The sequence below is a fragment of the Cupressus sempervirens genome, chromosome 2 (assembly GCF_028749045.1).
Source record: "Cupressus sempervirens isolate cs-2001-9-10 chromosome 2, ASM2874904v1, whole genome shotgun sequence".
NCBI lineage: Eukaryota > Viridiplantae > Streptophyta > Pinopsida > Cupressales > Cupressaceae > Cupressus > Cupressus sempervirens.
In genome coordinates, this window is record NC_143119.1 from 427,606,601 (window position 1) to 427,622,696 (window position 16,096).

The 16,096-nt window shown below is 35.6% G+C and overlaps 1 protein-coding gene across 1 annotated transcript in view; it reads left to right on the forward strand.

The window, feature by feature from the left end:
• LOC149572915 (uncharacterized) overlaps positions 1 to 9,511 on the forward strand; it is a 43,007-nt gene extending 33,496 nt beyond the window's left edge. The window contains exons 2-3 of the mRNA XM_089814022.1: positions 8,712 to 8,846; positions 9,110 to 9,511. Coding sequence (XP_089670148.1) covers positions 8,712 to 8,846; positions 9,110 to 9,252 — 278 coding nt within the window. The 3' untranslated portion in view covers positions 9,253 to 9,511. The remainder of the gene's footprint in view (positions 1 to 8,711; positions 8,847 to 9,109) is intronic.
• Positions 9,512 to 16,096: the final 6,585 nt, after the last annotated feature.

Genomic DNA, 16,096 nt, shown 5'->3' on the forward strand with positions numbered 1-16,096 from the left:
TGAAATCTATGACTTAAAGAAAAATCCTATCGACAAATTGTTTGCCAATCACAATCCAAATATTATGTCTGCAGTCAGCCACTGAAAGCAAGACTTCAACAGTTAGCCACTGAAAGCAAGACTTCAACAGTTAGCCACCAAGTGCTAGTGCAGGAAAATTGAGTATTCCAACTCACTGCAGACAATCCATCATCATCTGAAAGCACAAATAGTGATGTTATGAAGTGACCATGGTGACCTGAATGCTCCCAAATGGAGGTGAAGAATAATTGAGTTGTGCCCACAAGATGTCCCACCACTAGCTGCACTAAAGTCTGCAAGTGCATAAAATCAAACTGCTCAAAGGCTAAGGTCAACATCAACAGCACAGAGGAACTAGCAGAATAGTAATCAATTTGAAATGCTAGTGAATATGTAGGAATCATGTGTATGGAACTAGCTGAAAATCCATCTCCTATAGTCAAAGCATATCTTCTATCAATCCTATACCAAGAATTACTCAGCTGTTGAACCATAGATTCCATCCAACTTATCTTCAGATAAGAATTCAAACTCGTGTAATCTTATTGAAAAGTGGGCAGCAGTACTTGCTCCAGAAATTGATTTGCCATTCCAATCTTGTGACCGAAACTTAGTGCTAGGAACTGCATTTTGGTCCCAAATTTTGCGTTCCAATTTTGTAAAATGAGACATTGGACATTTCTCGTATATTCAATTTGGAATGTATTTTTAAAAAAAGGACACCATTAATATTATGTTTCAATCAAAATATTGTCACAATAAAATAGTGAAATAAAGAAAAAGTAGTATTGTTCATAGATGAGCAAATGTCTCATAACAATTGACTTGGTTATTCAAATTATATCAGGGGGCAGGGGGCAGAAGTAGAACTATAATTCCTAATTCTTTTTGTGGGAAGATAGTTTTTCTATATGCAACAACTTATGATACACTCCCTCCACACTCGGGAATAAGAGGGCGATGAAGCCTGGGGGATTCATTGGCACACCCATGTTACATATATAGAATCGAGAGAAGGTTTGCCCTTTTGAGTTTTCATAAATTGGTTATGAGGTAGTTAGCTAGTCACAATGCCTATCATAATCTGGTTTCACCAAGTGATGTATTTCTTCATTATTTGTCAAATTATTGATGATTAATTAAGTTCACTTTGATATGTTATTGTTGGAAATGTTATTTTTGGTATAAATATGTTAAATTCCGTGATGGGGACATTGCATTATGCCAAGACTGCTTTCCCAAGTAGTGAGCATAGATCCAAGGATATTCTAAACTTACTGCATTTGAACATTTGTGGACTGATGTCAGTAGCACTAATTTCAGGAAGAAAGAATTATATTTCTTATATTGACGAATCATATGGCAAGCAGCTTCTCTATTATGGGAGGTATAGTGGCCTTGGATGTTATGCACAAGTGCTTTTCGGCCTTTTATGCTTTTGACCTTAGAAACTTCCTAGTGAACATTACCTTTGATAGTGACAGTAATCAACGATGGCTCAGAGAACTCTATTAGAGATATAGATGGGGATATTTAATGAGATTTCAGTTCAGCCCCTTACTGACACATGCTTTTGGGGATCTTCTTTGCCCTCCATTGCTATTTGTTAGTGGCACGTTGCTTTATTTCATCTCATGTACTTTATTGATTTTGATTCTAGGGTTCTTTCTTCCCCTGTTTTGCTGCTATCTGGGAGGCTCCAAGCCTAGGCATTTTTGTCCTATGAACTATTGGTATGGTGAGGTTACCTTCTCGTGCTCCCCTTCAAGCCCAAGCATATTTGTCCAATGAACTATTCGTATGATGAGGACTGTAAGGCTTTTTCACTCTCGCCTCTGCCATGCCTTCACCCAACATGTCCCATCCTTCCCTTCCTTACAACTGTGACATCGCCTCTTCCTTTGTTGGGAGAAATGCCTTTTCATTTCCCAACGTAGATTTTCCCGTTGCTCCTCCCTCTTTTGTTCTCCAAAGTCGTTCAAGCATACACTATTTCCTTTTCACTCCACCCTCTCCCTTGAGCTCGTGTAGAGTATCTTATTTGCCTTTGTCTCAACATTGTACGATATCCCTGACCAACCCCTTGTCTAGGCCACCCCCCTTTCGCATACTATCTTCTCACTTGTTCATCTGTTTAAGAGGTTATCAGAAACATGATTACTAGTAGGGCAGTTGATGAGGAGGGTTTTCAGGCTAAACTCTTCAAGTGTGGTCTAATTGTTCTTTGTTCCCTTCTCTTTGAGCTCTTCAATCAGGTGGTTTGTTTGGGTTTCCCTCATTATATTATCCTTTTGATTGATAAGGCAGGCCCAACTTTCGACCCCAATAACTACAAAAGTAATATGACTAGCTGCACTCCCCAAAGCTGTATGCTAAGGTTCTTAATATTCTTCTTTCCAGAAAGCTCAATTAGCGCTAGGCTAGGCCAGAGGGCAAGCGAGTTTCAGATAGGATTATCAGACTATGGACCACATCTTGACTCTCTGCACTATTCTTGAGGTCCTTAGGAGGTTTGGTCTCGTTCCTCAAAGGTCCATTTGCTGCTTTGACGACTTCCACAAAACCTTTGACATAGTCCCCCGATGGGCACTTATCAGAGACTTCGCGGCATCGACATCCTAGACCTACTTTCCACTTTCATCACTGGACTTTATGAGATGGTTCTGGGATATTTTAGGATTCCCACTGGCTTCTCCAGCTTCATTGGTAGCACCATGGGGTGAAGCAGTGTTGTCCCCTATCTCCTACTCTGGTTGAGATATATATTGATGAGCTTGATGATTTCCTCCATGAGCACCTTCTTGTGGGTGACGATTGCCTTCTTCACCACGTGCTAGTTCATACCTTGCTTGTCACATATACCTCCTCTCTCTAGGGCTTATAGAGACGGTTTTCTTGGCTTCCTTTTGTGATGAGACAACTAACTGTGAGCGTGGGTAAGACTAAGGTAATGGTCTTTAATTTCCTTAACACTTCCCATCTTTGCTTTACCTTTGGTGGCTTCGTGGTTGAGATTATCTCATCTTATACCTACTTGGGGCTTAAGTTTGTTGGCTCCCATTTTATTTGGTGGCCAACTATTCAATCGCATATCTGCAAGGGGTTTGGGTCCCTTGCTCTTCTTGAAAGATAATGCTTCAAGTATCACTTCGAGGACATCTCGTCCATGGCACTTCTTGACACTCTTGTGCGATTCATGGTTCTCTATGGTTCAGTGGTTTGATGGCCTTCTCTTCTGGGGTGAGACTTAGCTTCTATTGAGCAAGTTCAGATTCTTCTTCTTCGGCAGTTTATCAGATGTAGATGGTCTACACCTCACAGTATTGTTCTAGTGGAGTTCGGGGCACTCTCTCAAGCTCAAGGCCATCTTTGACCTTGTTTGGTTCTTACACCATCTTTGTGGCTTTGCTGATTCCAAGGAGGGTCATTTGAAATATCCCTACATCGTGTACTGCTCTTCAAAGTCCCTTGCTCTCTCTGCTGCTCCATCCTGTCAGTCTTGTAGCTAGTTGGCGGGGGCCTCTTCCCTTCTGATACTATTAGGATTGAGATTGACCCCCCCATTCCAGTATTCTTTGGATGCCCCTCCCCACCTTCTCCCCCCTTATAGGTTCTGAACAAATGCGTTAGAGAGGATATCTACAAGTAATCCATTCACACCACTTGGGTCATCCTCCATGGGGGGCTTCGTCTGAAGATGGCTTTCTATGCTGAGTACTTTTTGGAGATCCAAGATGGTATTATTGTTTGTCCTTATACTTCTTGTCATTGGAATCACTCCCTTAGGATTCCTCTTTGGTCTTTCAGAGTTGGTTCCCTCCATCTCTTGTCAAGACCAACCACTTGCTAGACAAAGGTGACTGGATCTATTAGCTTTGTACTCTCAGCGAGGTGGAGTCAATGGAGCGGTTAGGTTCTACTATCTCTTTTGAGAGTCTTGTTCCCTCTTGTCCTTCTTTAGGTACACGGATCAGAGATGTGTGGCTCTTTATCTGGAGGACGCTAGTAGCTTGAGGGACCACTCTTTTGAGTGCCCCTTTTGCCCTTTATCCAATCAGCTCATCACCTTTTTTTTCCCTAGGACGGTCTGTAGTAACAGAAGGCAGTTAGACTTGCCTTCTCAGCCCAAGTTTGTGAGACCCTAAAAATCATATTAGTAGAGATCCAGATCAGCTCCCTCTACCTGAGTGAGTCTCCTCTAGAGGCAACATTGTTAGCACTGTCCCACTACATTATCCTTCTGTTCTGGGCTTTTTCTTTGTCTCTTCAGCTTCTTAGTTTTGTTAGGCGTGGTAGGGTTGCCTTCTTCCCCCCTCCATCCTTCCCATGCTTGTTGGGCTTTCGTTTTCTTTTTCCCTCTCTCTATTGTTGATTGGTTTCTGGTCACTGTTTTGCATTCCTGTTGTTGGTTGTATTTTGTACGTCTCCTCAAGCTCTTTTACCCAGTTGTGGTCATTTGTTGGACATCGATATATTTTATTTTTATCTTCCTATAACTGTCTTTCTTTAACTGCTTTAACTCTAGACTCATTGACCTACGTTTGGTCATTTGTGGACACTACTACGATTTCTTTCTTTTTTTGCATGCTCAATTGCTATGCAATTGCTTTCTGTTATGCAGTGTTATTTGGCTTACCACCATTACATGTGATGTTTTTCAGTACAACAGTATGTCATATGTCTCTCTACTACGGAAATTAAGCAGCCTGCATGGGCAAGCTTGCTTCATACTAATTATACCATATGCCCATTCTTCTAATTGAGCATTAAATTCATGCTTCCACCATGTTAAAGCTCCTCTACATTCTTGCAATTGTTCAGTTTGCACATACCATACAATCAATCCATTCTTGAACCAGATCAGTAGTACTTCATGTGGGAGTGTATTCTTTGGGGGCAGACAACCTTGCTGCAGGTTACTGGTTGAAGGATTTCAACCATAGTTGGAAAACTCTCACTCGGCAACAACTCGCCAAGCCCCTTAAAGTTTATTTGGGAAAAAATTGGCCAATATTTATAAAAAAATTGGGCTCTAAAATTTAATAAAAAATACATTTTTTTTTAGCAAATCTCAATGAGAAGATTCATTTAATGATTTAATTAAAGAGAACACAAAAGAAACAAGCAGAGTTTAGCTATATATAAATGCCTCCCAATGCAGAAAATTAACTGGCAAACAAAACTATATCGGCTTTTTCCTTTATCCTGCTGTCTTAACACTGGCGAGTTTCAAAAAACTCGCTGATTGCTTGGTGATTAAATGGTGCAAAAAAACGGCAAGTTTTTACTTTGTGATTAAATCTGCCGAAAACTTGCCTGAGTAAAAAACTTGGCGATTAGTGGCAAATCGCGGATTATTTGGCGATTATGCCAACTATGATTTCAACAATGTTTTTCTAGAAAAGAAGATAAACATAGAGAGCACAACTTATTTTAGAAGAAAAAATATGGAAAATGGCAGTATCTAACATTAGAAACAGTTTTCTTTCTAGAGGATTGGACAGATGTTGAATTTAAGGCTTAAATTGAATTGTCAAGGCACTACGAAGAACTTGAGCCATTTTTTGGGGTCGTTCTTTGGGTTTTGTAGATGCACCAATGGTTGAAACTTGAAACTGAAAGAAGTAAAATCCTCACGTCACAGTAACTTTTCCATTAATTATAAGGCCAAAAATACTGCAGTTTTTTATTGGATGAATCCTATTTCCAAAATACCTTGTTACCTGAGAGGATCAAATGATCTTACAGCATTTAATATTCACACCTTTGAAAATAGTCCATTCTTATGTGTAGCTGGTGCAAGTGTGAAGATATCTCCACCTCTGGGCAATAGAGAGTAGGAGGTGGGCGAGGAAAACAACTGCCTGGTGGCAAAATATCATCACTTGATCCAGAGACATTGTTGGGCACTAAATAAAAGCACTATGAGTTGAAGGCTGACTTGAAAAAGATTGGCTTGGAAAATGTTCTACAAATTCATGCTTGAGTGCTCAGATTCTGAACAATATGTGGTTTGTATGGTTTTGATTTATGAAAACGGCAGTGATAGTCATCTGTTCAACATGGAGGAAAACCGTAAACACACAATTTTAGTAGGGCATATGGAGTATTGTCCATGGGCTGTCAGTTGCAAAGTTAATGAATGACTTTCAGGTTATATAAGCCCAAAAGGTTGGGTAGAAATTTGAGTTGGGGGAAACAGAGTAAAGAAGATTCTTTCAGTTTTGGCCAAAAGATTTAATATGGCTGCAAAACAATGTCATATCTTTGAACTAAGATCTATCAATATGGGGATAATAACTAAATATTGCTGCTACTTATAAGCTAATTCACAAGTTTGAATTCGAGTTCGACTTTGTCGATTATAAAATTTGGATGATATTTGTCGAGGGTGAAAATTTTGAAGAAAAATGGACATAAATTTAACTTATATAAATTTATCTATTTTTTAAATGTAATATATCCACAAAATTGTCAAAATCGTTTGACATTGCTAAATAATAAAACTAAATAACTTAATATTATTTTAAAATAAAATAATCTTATTGCAAACAATATTATATTAAATATCCTAAAATTTGGATGAAGTTCAGAAAGGGTAAAAATTCGCACTTCATGGATGAAATTTGGTGTATCCTGTGACTTAGCTTTTAAAGTTTAAATCTATATGAAAAAAACATGTCAACCAATCCAAAAAGTGAAGATAAAAATGGCTGGATGGCAGCTTTGGACTCGGGCTAGAGATAAAATCTGTGAATGGAAATTCTGCAATCTCTTCTGGGTTCTCTGCCTATTATCTCCAAATGCTTAACCTATCTTATCTGCTACTAGTGGAACTATCAGGAGCTGAATATATGTCTGAAGGATAGGTTGTCTTCATACAGTAAAGAGAAGGATGCAGATTGGAATACGGTTGATGATGTGTGCTTTTCTATCCTTCTTTGATATTATATTTTCAAATTTCTTGTTCTTTTCCAATTATCTTAAAAAACAATGGAGTGAGTAAAATTGATTTTTACTCTAATGAATTAGAATAATTTTGTCAATTTCCAATGTTTCCTGATATTTTCCAGCAATTTTTGCAGATTGTTCTTCCAGATGTTTCCTTGTTTAACGCTCTGCCCATTTGCCCAAATGCAATATTGGTAGCATTGCTACATATTAATTTTGACAATAGAATAAAAGTCATAACATTACATTATGACAGTATAAATTTATTACATTTATCTTGCATTTTTTACATTTATGAATATTTGATTGAAGTCTTTAGAAAGTAATGTCTTTTTCTACAGTAGTCTTTCCATTGGTTATTTCTTGTAGTTGGTATCTATTTCATTTTCCACTTATTTTACTAAATCTATTTTTATTTGTGAAAACATTGTATGTCTATCTGAATTGATGTTTGGAGATGTAGTTTGTGCCATATGCTAATTTTATTATTAAAGACTCTTAATTTGTTTGAGTTTGATGAACATATTATTTTATTCATGTTTTGGGCATTACATATTTAAGATTAGTCTCGGCAGGAAAGTTTCCTCCCAGTCGTCCAACTCATATCACCAAGAGTTTGTAATTGTGGAATAGTTGCACATAAGACATCCAAGTCAAGAAGTATTCTTTCCATTGGTTATTTCTTGTAGTTGGTATCTATTTCATTTTCCCCTGTTATTTTACCAAATCTATTTTTATTTGTGAAAACATTGTATGTCTATCTGAATTGATGTTTGGAGATGTAGTTTGTGCCATATGCTAATTTTATTATTAAAGACTCTTAATTTGTTTGAGTTTGATGAACATATTATTTTATTCATGTTTTGGGCATTACATATTTAAGATTAGTCTCGGCAGGAAAGTTTCCTCCCAGTCGTCCAACTCATATCACCAAGAGTTTGTAATTGTGGAATAGTTGCACATAAGACATCCAAGTCAAGAAGTATTCTTTCCATTGGTTATTTCTTGTAGCTGGTATCTATTTCATTTTCCCCTGTTATTTTACCAAATCTATTTTTATTTGTGAAAACATTGTATGTCTATCTGAATTGATGTTTGGCGATGTAGTTTGTGCCATATGCTAATTTTATTATTAAAGACTTTCTTAATTAGTTTGAGTTTGATGAACATATTATTTTATTCATGTTTTGGGCATTACATATTTAAGATTAGTCTCGGCAGGAAAATTTCCTCCCAGTCGTCCAACTCATATCACCAAGAATTTGTAATTGTGGAATAGTTGCACATAAGACATCCAAGTCGAGAAGTATTGAAGACAGAGGTCTCCAAGAGCAGGAGTAAGCAATGGAGAGCCAAGATTTTGATTTATGACATTTTTCACTATTGGGGTCAAACTTAACAGCTTAAAAGTGTGACACTTCTAGCCCTTCTGCCTTTGCAAACTTAAACCACCTCAGCGGCTTATTTGATTGTAGAGACCAATAACTAAGGTGATAAATGGAGAAAGTGAAATCCTGTAATAAGAAAATATTTGTCTTTATGCTTGCACACTGGTTTCTTAGCGGCAAGAAAGATCATTAACCAATTCATCAATAGAAGCTCTGAATACAACAGAGGAAGCAGACAATTTTGAGACACTCTTGCCATTGGCATTTTATTTAAAATTTAGCAAACATGCATCTCAGAGTGGAATCTACAATTGACTTTCTAAATGGACTCTTCTCTTTATTTATGTACAGTGGGTGGACTTATGGGCTATGTGAAAAGTGGGAGTTCTAAATCCCTTATATCGGGAGGATTGTCGGCATTGGTGCTTTACTCTGTGCATACTCAACTTCCTACAAATCCAGTATTTGCATCGTCAGTTGGGCTTGGTAAGTGTTTCCATGGGATCTCATTGTTTCAGCTTGGCGCTTTTGTTAAAATTTTATCTTGGACTTCGTCAATCTTACACACTCACATGCAATTGACATTATTATTGCTTTTACACTGACATGCTTGCCTAAATGAGACTTTATAGGGATTTAATGGTGTTTGCCATTTTTGGCTGGGATGTACTAGATTAGTCAGTGTAAGGAGATTGATAAATTCTCTACAAAGTTCTTCTTTAAGACTAAGACAAAGTGTTTTATTTCAGGGATCTCAGTTGCTCTTTTGGTTGCAATGGGGACGCGTTTTAAGAAATCTGGGAAGATTTTTCCTGCAGGTGTAGTATCTCTGGTTTCTTTGATAATGACTGGTGGATATGCTCATGGCATTCTACGCAGTTCCCATGCATAGTGTACTTACGGAGACTTTAAGATTGAATGCTGCTTTTGTTTATGTTTTGATCATAAATCACTCTATTTTTCTCTTTTGTATATTTGGCATCCCCAAATCCTTGGTTGAGGCAATGCCTTTAAACTTTACATGCAGTGAACTAGAGACCAAACATATGGCCGAGTCATAATGGTTGCAGTCTTTAATACTTTTCTGGCCATTTAAACTGTTGTTAATCTTATATTGTATCTTAATAAATCATTGGTTTTTATATTTAAAATTTTAATGTCTCGTCTGTTCTTAGGTTGCTTCTTGATGTATTCAAAATGGTGCGTTTGATTTTTCTCTTATTTTAAGTTGAGAGTAGAATTTACAAACATATGTAGAAATGGCCTTTTTATGATTTTATTCTACTGAATCTCCACTATCAGCTTTTGTTTTTGCTCATTTATTACATGTTCCTAGTAGCACGCTGGCCAACTTGTGTGTTAAGAGGTCTTAAGCTACCTACATATTTGGGCAGCTCACCACTTGGTGATATGGTATATAAGGATATATTGGTGGGCATTATTTTAGGACAGAATATAAAGAAATGCTTATTGAAGATACGTATGAGTTTTATGTCTATTTACAGACATGTTCATGGAAATATATTTTAAATAGAGTTATGGCTATGTTATGTAGTAACGTTCATTAGAAGATACAGGAATAGTTACGGAAACCCCTCCTAAACTAGAGTTAACTGCGGACTGGTAAAATGATGACGAGTTATTGTTATCATAAATGGCCGTGTAATGAATTCTAAAATGGAAGTCATCCATTGGTTTGTACACCTGTTGATTCCTCAAGGTATATTTTTGATGGACAACTAACCTTGCTGAAATTGGTACAAAACTATTTTGTACCAAAGCTCGGAATCGTTTTTTCCAACGGACGGCGATTTGTGCTTCATTGGAATATTATATGATCATTTCATCCGATTACCCAGAACTCAAGTGCTGGGATATGCCACACCCAGGGAGTTGGTTGCTATAGTTTATGTTGGTCTCTCTGGGGCTCCGTTATCAAATTGTTGTGTTATATTTGAAACCTGAACACTTCTCTTGAGTTCATCGCATTTGAAAGCGGGCTTCATTATATTTTGTGAAAATGTCACCCTTCACTCCCTCCTTCGCGCTCTCTAAATATTGATGTCTTCCACCACATTATACCCAGGACAAATATTAAGCAATAACAAAAGCCTTATATTTTTGGAATTACATGTGAAAAATCAAATACTTGACGAATGATAATAATCTTAAAATCTGATGATGTAAATGTGGTCACAGATATCGAAACTGATTCAACAAGGTGCCGCGATTTAGTGAATTATTTTGTAAAACTGTTTCTTCTTAGCTAGGCTCTCGCATATGCAAGTACCAATCTGATATCCGTGAGTGCAGTTTGCTTACAAAAATGAACAATAACTCAAAGATATGATTCAACTATTGCCCATTGAATCTTGTTGGGTTCGATTCTTGATGTCTGCATGTGCATGACCGTAGGTAGTGGTTAGGAACACCTTGGGGAATTTTTTAGAGCACAAGGGTTAAGCTTGTAGTCAGACGTTTAGTGGACTGGATTTAAGGATTTGAGACGTGCAAAAACCATGCAATGGACTGAGAATGACCTGATGAAATTCTCTGATAATGCTTCTTAATTCTAGATGTGCTCAATAGATTCCCTAGACGATTTCAAAATGAATAAATGAAACGTCTTTAAGTACCGCAACTAAGCATACAAAATCAACGTGTCTGTGCTAGGTCAGCTTACAACATCTAGTAAGAGAGAATGAGAGTTGGTGAGTCTGAAGTATGAATGTGAAATTTAAAAGTAAAGGTTGCTTATTCTGTTTGTAGTGACTTCGGTTAAGCTTAGGGCCTGTTTGGCTGCGGGAATAGGAATAGCTACTCTGGAATAGAAAATGGGGTACATATTCTTATTCTCTGTTTGGTTCAGCCAGTATTTGATGGGGATTTTGCGGATTCAAAAATTTATGTTTTCTAAAATAAATGAAACTGGAATAGGAATAAGTATTCCAATTCCACCTATTTGGGTGGAATTGCAAAATCTCATTTTTGGGCCAAAATTGGAATATGTATTCCTATTTTATTTCGTATACCAATTTCGATTTGGTTAGCCAGTTCCCATTTATAGTTTTTAAATGCAATAATAAGTGGTATTTCTTGCATGAATTTGGCTCAAAACATTCCCATATCCTAATCCCAACATCATGATACCCAGATATTTGATCTAATCACAGATTAATTCTATTGTATTCATTACTATTCACCCATTTCAGTTCAAGAACATATACTTGATTTTAATCTCAATAGGCATTCAATAAGGAGCACAATGTATTCTACATTTGTAATACCAAACTTTTGTTTCAGTATAATTCTCCTTAACATGGTATGACACAGTTCTCAATATTTTACATAGAAACATGCTTAGATAAACTTGATGGTATATGACGACATCAAAATTAGATATTCTTATACCATATATGATTTGTATACACCAAAATGGAGGGCATTAGAACACATATCCAGCGAGATCTACATATTAAGTTGGCACTCCAGTTATGTGAGTTGTTCATGCATTCCAAGGGAGCATGTAGAATTACTACTCTATTTTGTCTTTCTATACAATTAGCAGGGATTTTCACAGAAAAGATATGTTTACATGTATATCTCAACCTAGTGTAATATTTTATTCTTATACAACAGAGCCTTTTACCACAATAGTAGATCATGATGATAGAACAATAAACCCAACCCATACATACAAAGAAGACATTCTCAATTGCCTGAAGGAACTTAGTGCACTAATAATATGAGAAGACATTTGCCTGTAGAAACATGAGTATTCAAAATAGCAGAGTTCAACACACATATTGCCAGTAGTCAGGTTTTTCCTGGATATGTAAATAAAAAAGTTGATAGTGCTAATGTTCATGACCTTGTAGTAACTCAATGAACAAGACATTCAAAGATATTTCTAGCCACATGATTTCAATCAAATGGTATAATTTGTGATTCAATGGGTAGCATTTATAATTCATAGTAATTTTGTCTCAACAATCGCATTTTATTTTACTATAGAATAGCAACATAGTCAAACTATTCTCATTCAATAGGATGAACGATGAAATGATCAAGTTAATAGAATAACAACATGTGACATAGTAATGGAGCAAATCTAATGCAAAGAATTAGACAAATCCAATTTATCTAATGTCTTCGGCTAATTAAATCGCGCAGGAAACAATACTGGAAACCAATAGTAATTAAAACAAACAAAACAAATTTATTCAATCCTCAATTAAGATGAAGCATTAGCACTCCTTTTTGTTTCTCAACTATTCTAATATTTTTGAGCCCCAATCCTAGTGCAGAAAAACAAATTTGAGGATAGATTCATGGAGATGAATAAAATTTGTAAACCAAAAGTGGAACCTGGTGATAGAAATTTGGTCTTGCAAGTTTGCTGTTCAATTTCCCCATCTCCAACTGCTTCCCAGCTTTGTGATTCCCTCTGGTTTTGTGTGTGTTGGTTTTGTTTTCCAAAGAACCCCCCATCTTCTATCAACCACTAAGTATTTCATTGATTATCCCACTACCTTCTCCATAACTGACACAATTCCTTATCTCAATTTAACGATTTGAATGTAACTAATTGTGTGGTTATTGAAATAAATTGCATTATTAATGTAATTAACTTTTTACTTCTACAATAATGATAATTGAACAAGTCCACGTGGTAATGAATTTGCCATTTTATTCAGACAAGGAAAAATTTGGTTATGACATCCTTTCTCTCTTAGGAGATGCATCGTCCTCGATGCTGATATGTTAAAGCTTACAATCATATCCATAGAATTTCAAAACTTCCATGTTTGTAATATAATATAAGCGCATGTATGAGTAATCTTTTCAAGAATTTTTTCTACGTGTGAGTGTGTGAATTCCATTACACCTCTATAGTTTTACAAGGTTAGGCTACCTCTCTTTGACAATATTCTCTCTTTCTTATAATGTGTCGTTCCCTCTGTTGCATTACAGGAACAACACAAAAGTATCAGTCTATCATATTTCATAAACCAAAATCAAATATCAAATGGAATATCTACTCAAATACTTCCTTATTTCTATGATTCTCAAAATTCAAGTAACATATTACCTTATAATTTTATGATATCACACACATACCTGTGCTTACTTAGCATACCTTGGGACACATGAATTTGACCCCAATAGTAGATATTGCACACCCACTTCTTGCCATACTCATACATATACACTCATAGTGCTTTTAGCTCGTCACAATGTCAATAGCTGGAGGAGATAAATTCAAATATTAGGAGTCATTTACTTTAACTTTACGACTTCTTAACTCACATTTTAATCACATCTTGATCATGAGTAACATAAATAATCAACCATACATACCATATGTCCCATCTAATATATGGTGATCACCAAGTGAGTAAGCATCCACATTGATAGGTGAGTGTCCATGAAACATAATCAAGTAATGCAATCACATTACATATAATTCATCATCATTTGATTCATCATGAAATATAATGACATATGCATATAACATCATCAATGTACTCATTAACATTCAATCATCATTATGGATCTAAATGCTTGCAAAAGTTGACATCCTAATGTATTTACATCATAATGGATCATTTATCATAAACATAATCTAACTAATTATGATAAGTAAATGGGCGATAAAAGGCCACACAATCATTTGTGCCAAAGTAACATCGACCAAAAGTTTTGCATCAATAGATAATCAAACCAAATCCCAAACACACACATGTCGACCAAAGGGTCTAAGTCGAGTGCATAATAACTAAGTCTATGTCAAACAACATATCAACTAGGAGTCCAAAAAAAACAACTCAAGACGACCAAATCATTGATCATCATTCATCGACGAAGTTGACTAATAAAATGAGTCAACAACTTTCTATAAAGTAGAAGTCACATACATGGTGGATCATCACATCTATATCACAATTGCAATATGTTTCCATAAATAAATAAAGAAGGATCTATACATACCCTTTTGCATTCTCATAGGAAGAGCGCATTTCCATATACTTGCCACATAGGCCAAAAAGTCAAGTTAGGTCAGTGAAAAGTTGACTACACATAGTTGAATCAACAAGTAAATAAAATATCTTCCAATTAATTATGCAACTTCATTCTAGTTTCCAACTTACATGTCGAAATGATAGGTGCAATAATAATTACATTTCATAAACCAATTATCAACCAAATTATCAAGCACACCATATCATCATATGAATATTCGGGTTAGTGCAAGAAGTTGGGTCTCACTTTTGGGCAAAAAGTGGAAGTGCTTTTCCTTTTTTTGAAATTTTTTGTCAATTGATGTCAAAATTTAGGCATTTAGAAATACAATATAAAAAAACTTCAAAAATAAAAATTTTAGTGTTCAAAATCTAGTTTTTGAATATGCAATTTATTTGTGTACCCATATGATAGATTATTTTTTTGGTATGGATATTTAAAAATCACTTTTTCAAAATGCCTGTTTCAAAACCATATTATGCTCGTGTATGGACACTATAATTTGACACAAATAAATGAATTTTCGTAAAACCTTTTAAAGGGAGTTACCTAATACACCTAAGATTGATGACAATATTTTTTCTTAATTTTTTATTGAATAGTTTTTTTATTATTAATTATTGATTGGCTATAAAGGCAAATTTTAAAACCTCTCTTGTACGAACACTATAATTTGATCAAAATTTCATCTTTTTTCATTTTTTTTAAAACCTCAAAAGAATTGTATGTAGATTGATGACATATAAATTAATTTAAGAAAAATTATAAAATAAAAAAATTATTTAAGTTTTAGTAAATGTCACTTTGTAACGTTTAAGATATAGTTTTGATTAATAAATAATGGAAAAATAGTAAATAAGCTAATAACACTATAAAATTTACATTTTTGAAATCAAAACAGTAAGACCTATAATGGGTTTTTGTTTCATCAAAAAATTCAATGGGGACGACCATATAAAAATTACGACAATCCCTGAAATTGTCAATTAAATGTCTCAAAAAAAAAAAGGATCATAAAGGCATGGCTTGGTGGGACCAAGCCTATGTCATGCCTTTCCCTAAGGCAAAACCCCATGCAAAAGTCGCGGCCATTCCAAATTCCTGCTCATGTCTCAAGAATCGGGCACCCGATTTGTAATTCAAAAATTGGGTGCCTGATTACATGTTAACCTTTGTAAGAATCGGGTACCCGATTCTTATGTACCCTTTGGGCCCCAAAAGCTGCCCCATAGGCCGACTTTCAATGATTGAATAACAATTTCGATCTGCAACAACGAATTCTGTCATAGTTATTCTATTTTCTTGTCTTCTTCTACAATTTGCAAGCTATTGATTCAAATTCAAAACTGGTGCAAACATGGGATCAAAACAATGAAAAAAGAAGAAAACAAGAGTTCTGACAGATGAGGAGATTGCAACAAATAAAAAGAATGAAGCACAACATCAATGAGAGAGAAGACAAAGAATTAGAGATTTGAACAATGTTTCAAAGGAGAAAGACATTGAGGATACCACGATGGATGAAGAGGCCAAAGAAGAGAACCCAATACAAGGAAATTCAGGTGCACATTCTAATCATACATTCAATACAGGTGTGTCTCCAAACCCTTGAATTTTTTCTCGTGATGAAATTGGTGATTTTTAAGAAGCAGGTTACGATTTAAACGATTTAGATTTTCTTCATGAGAATAAATTGTCAAACGATCATGCAC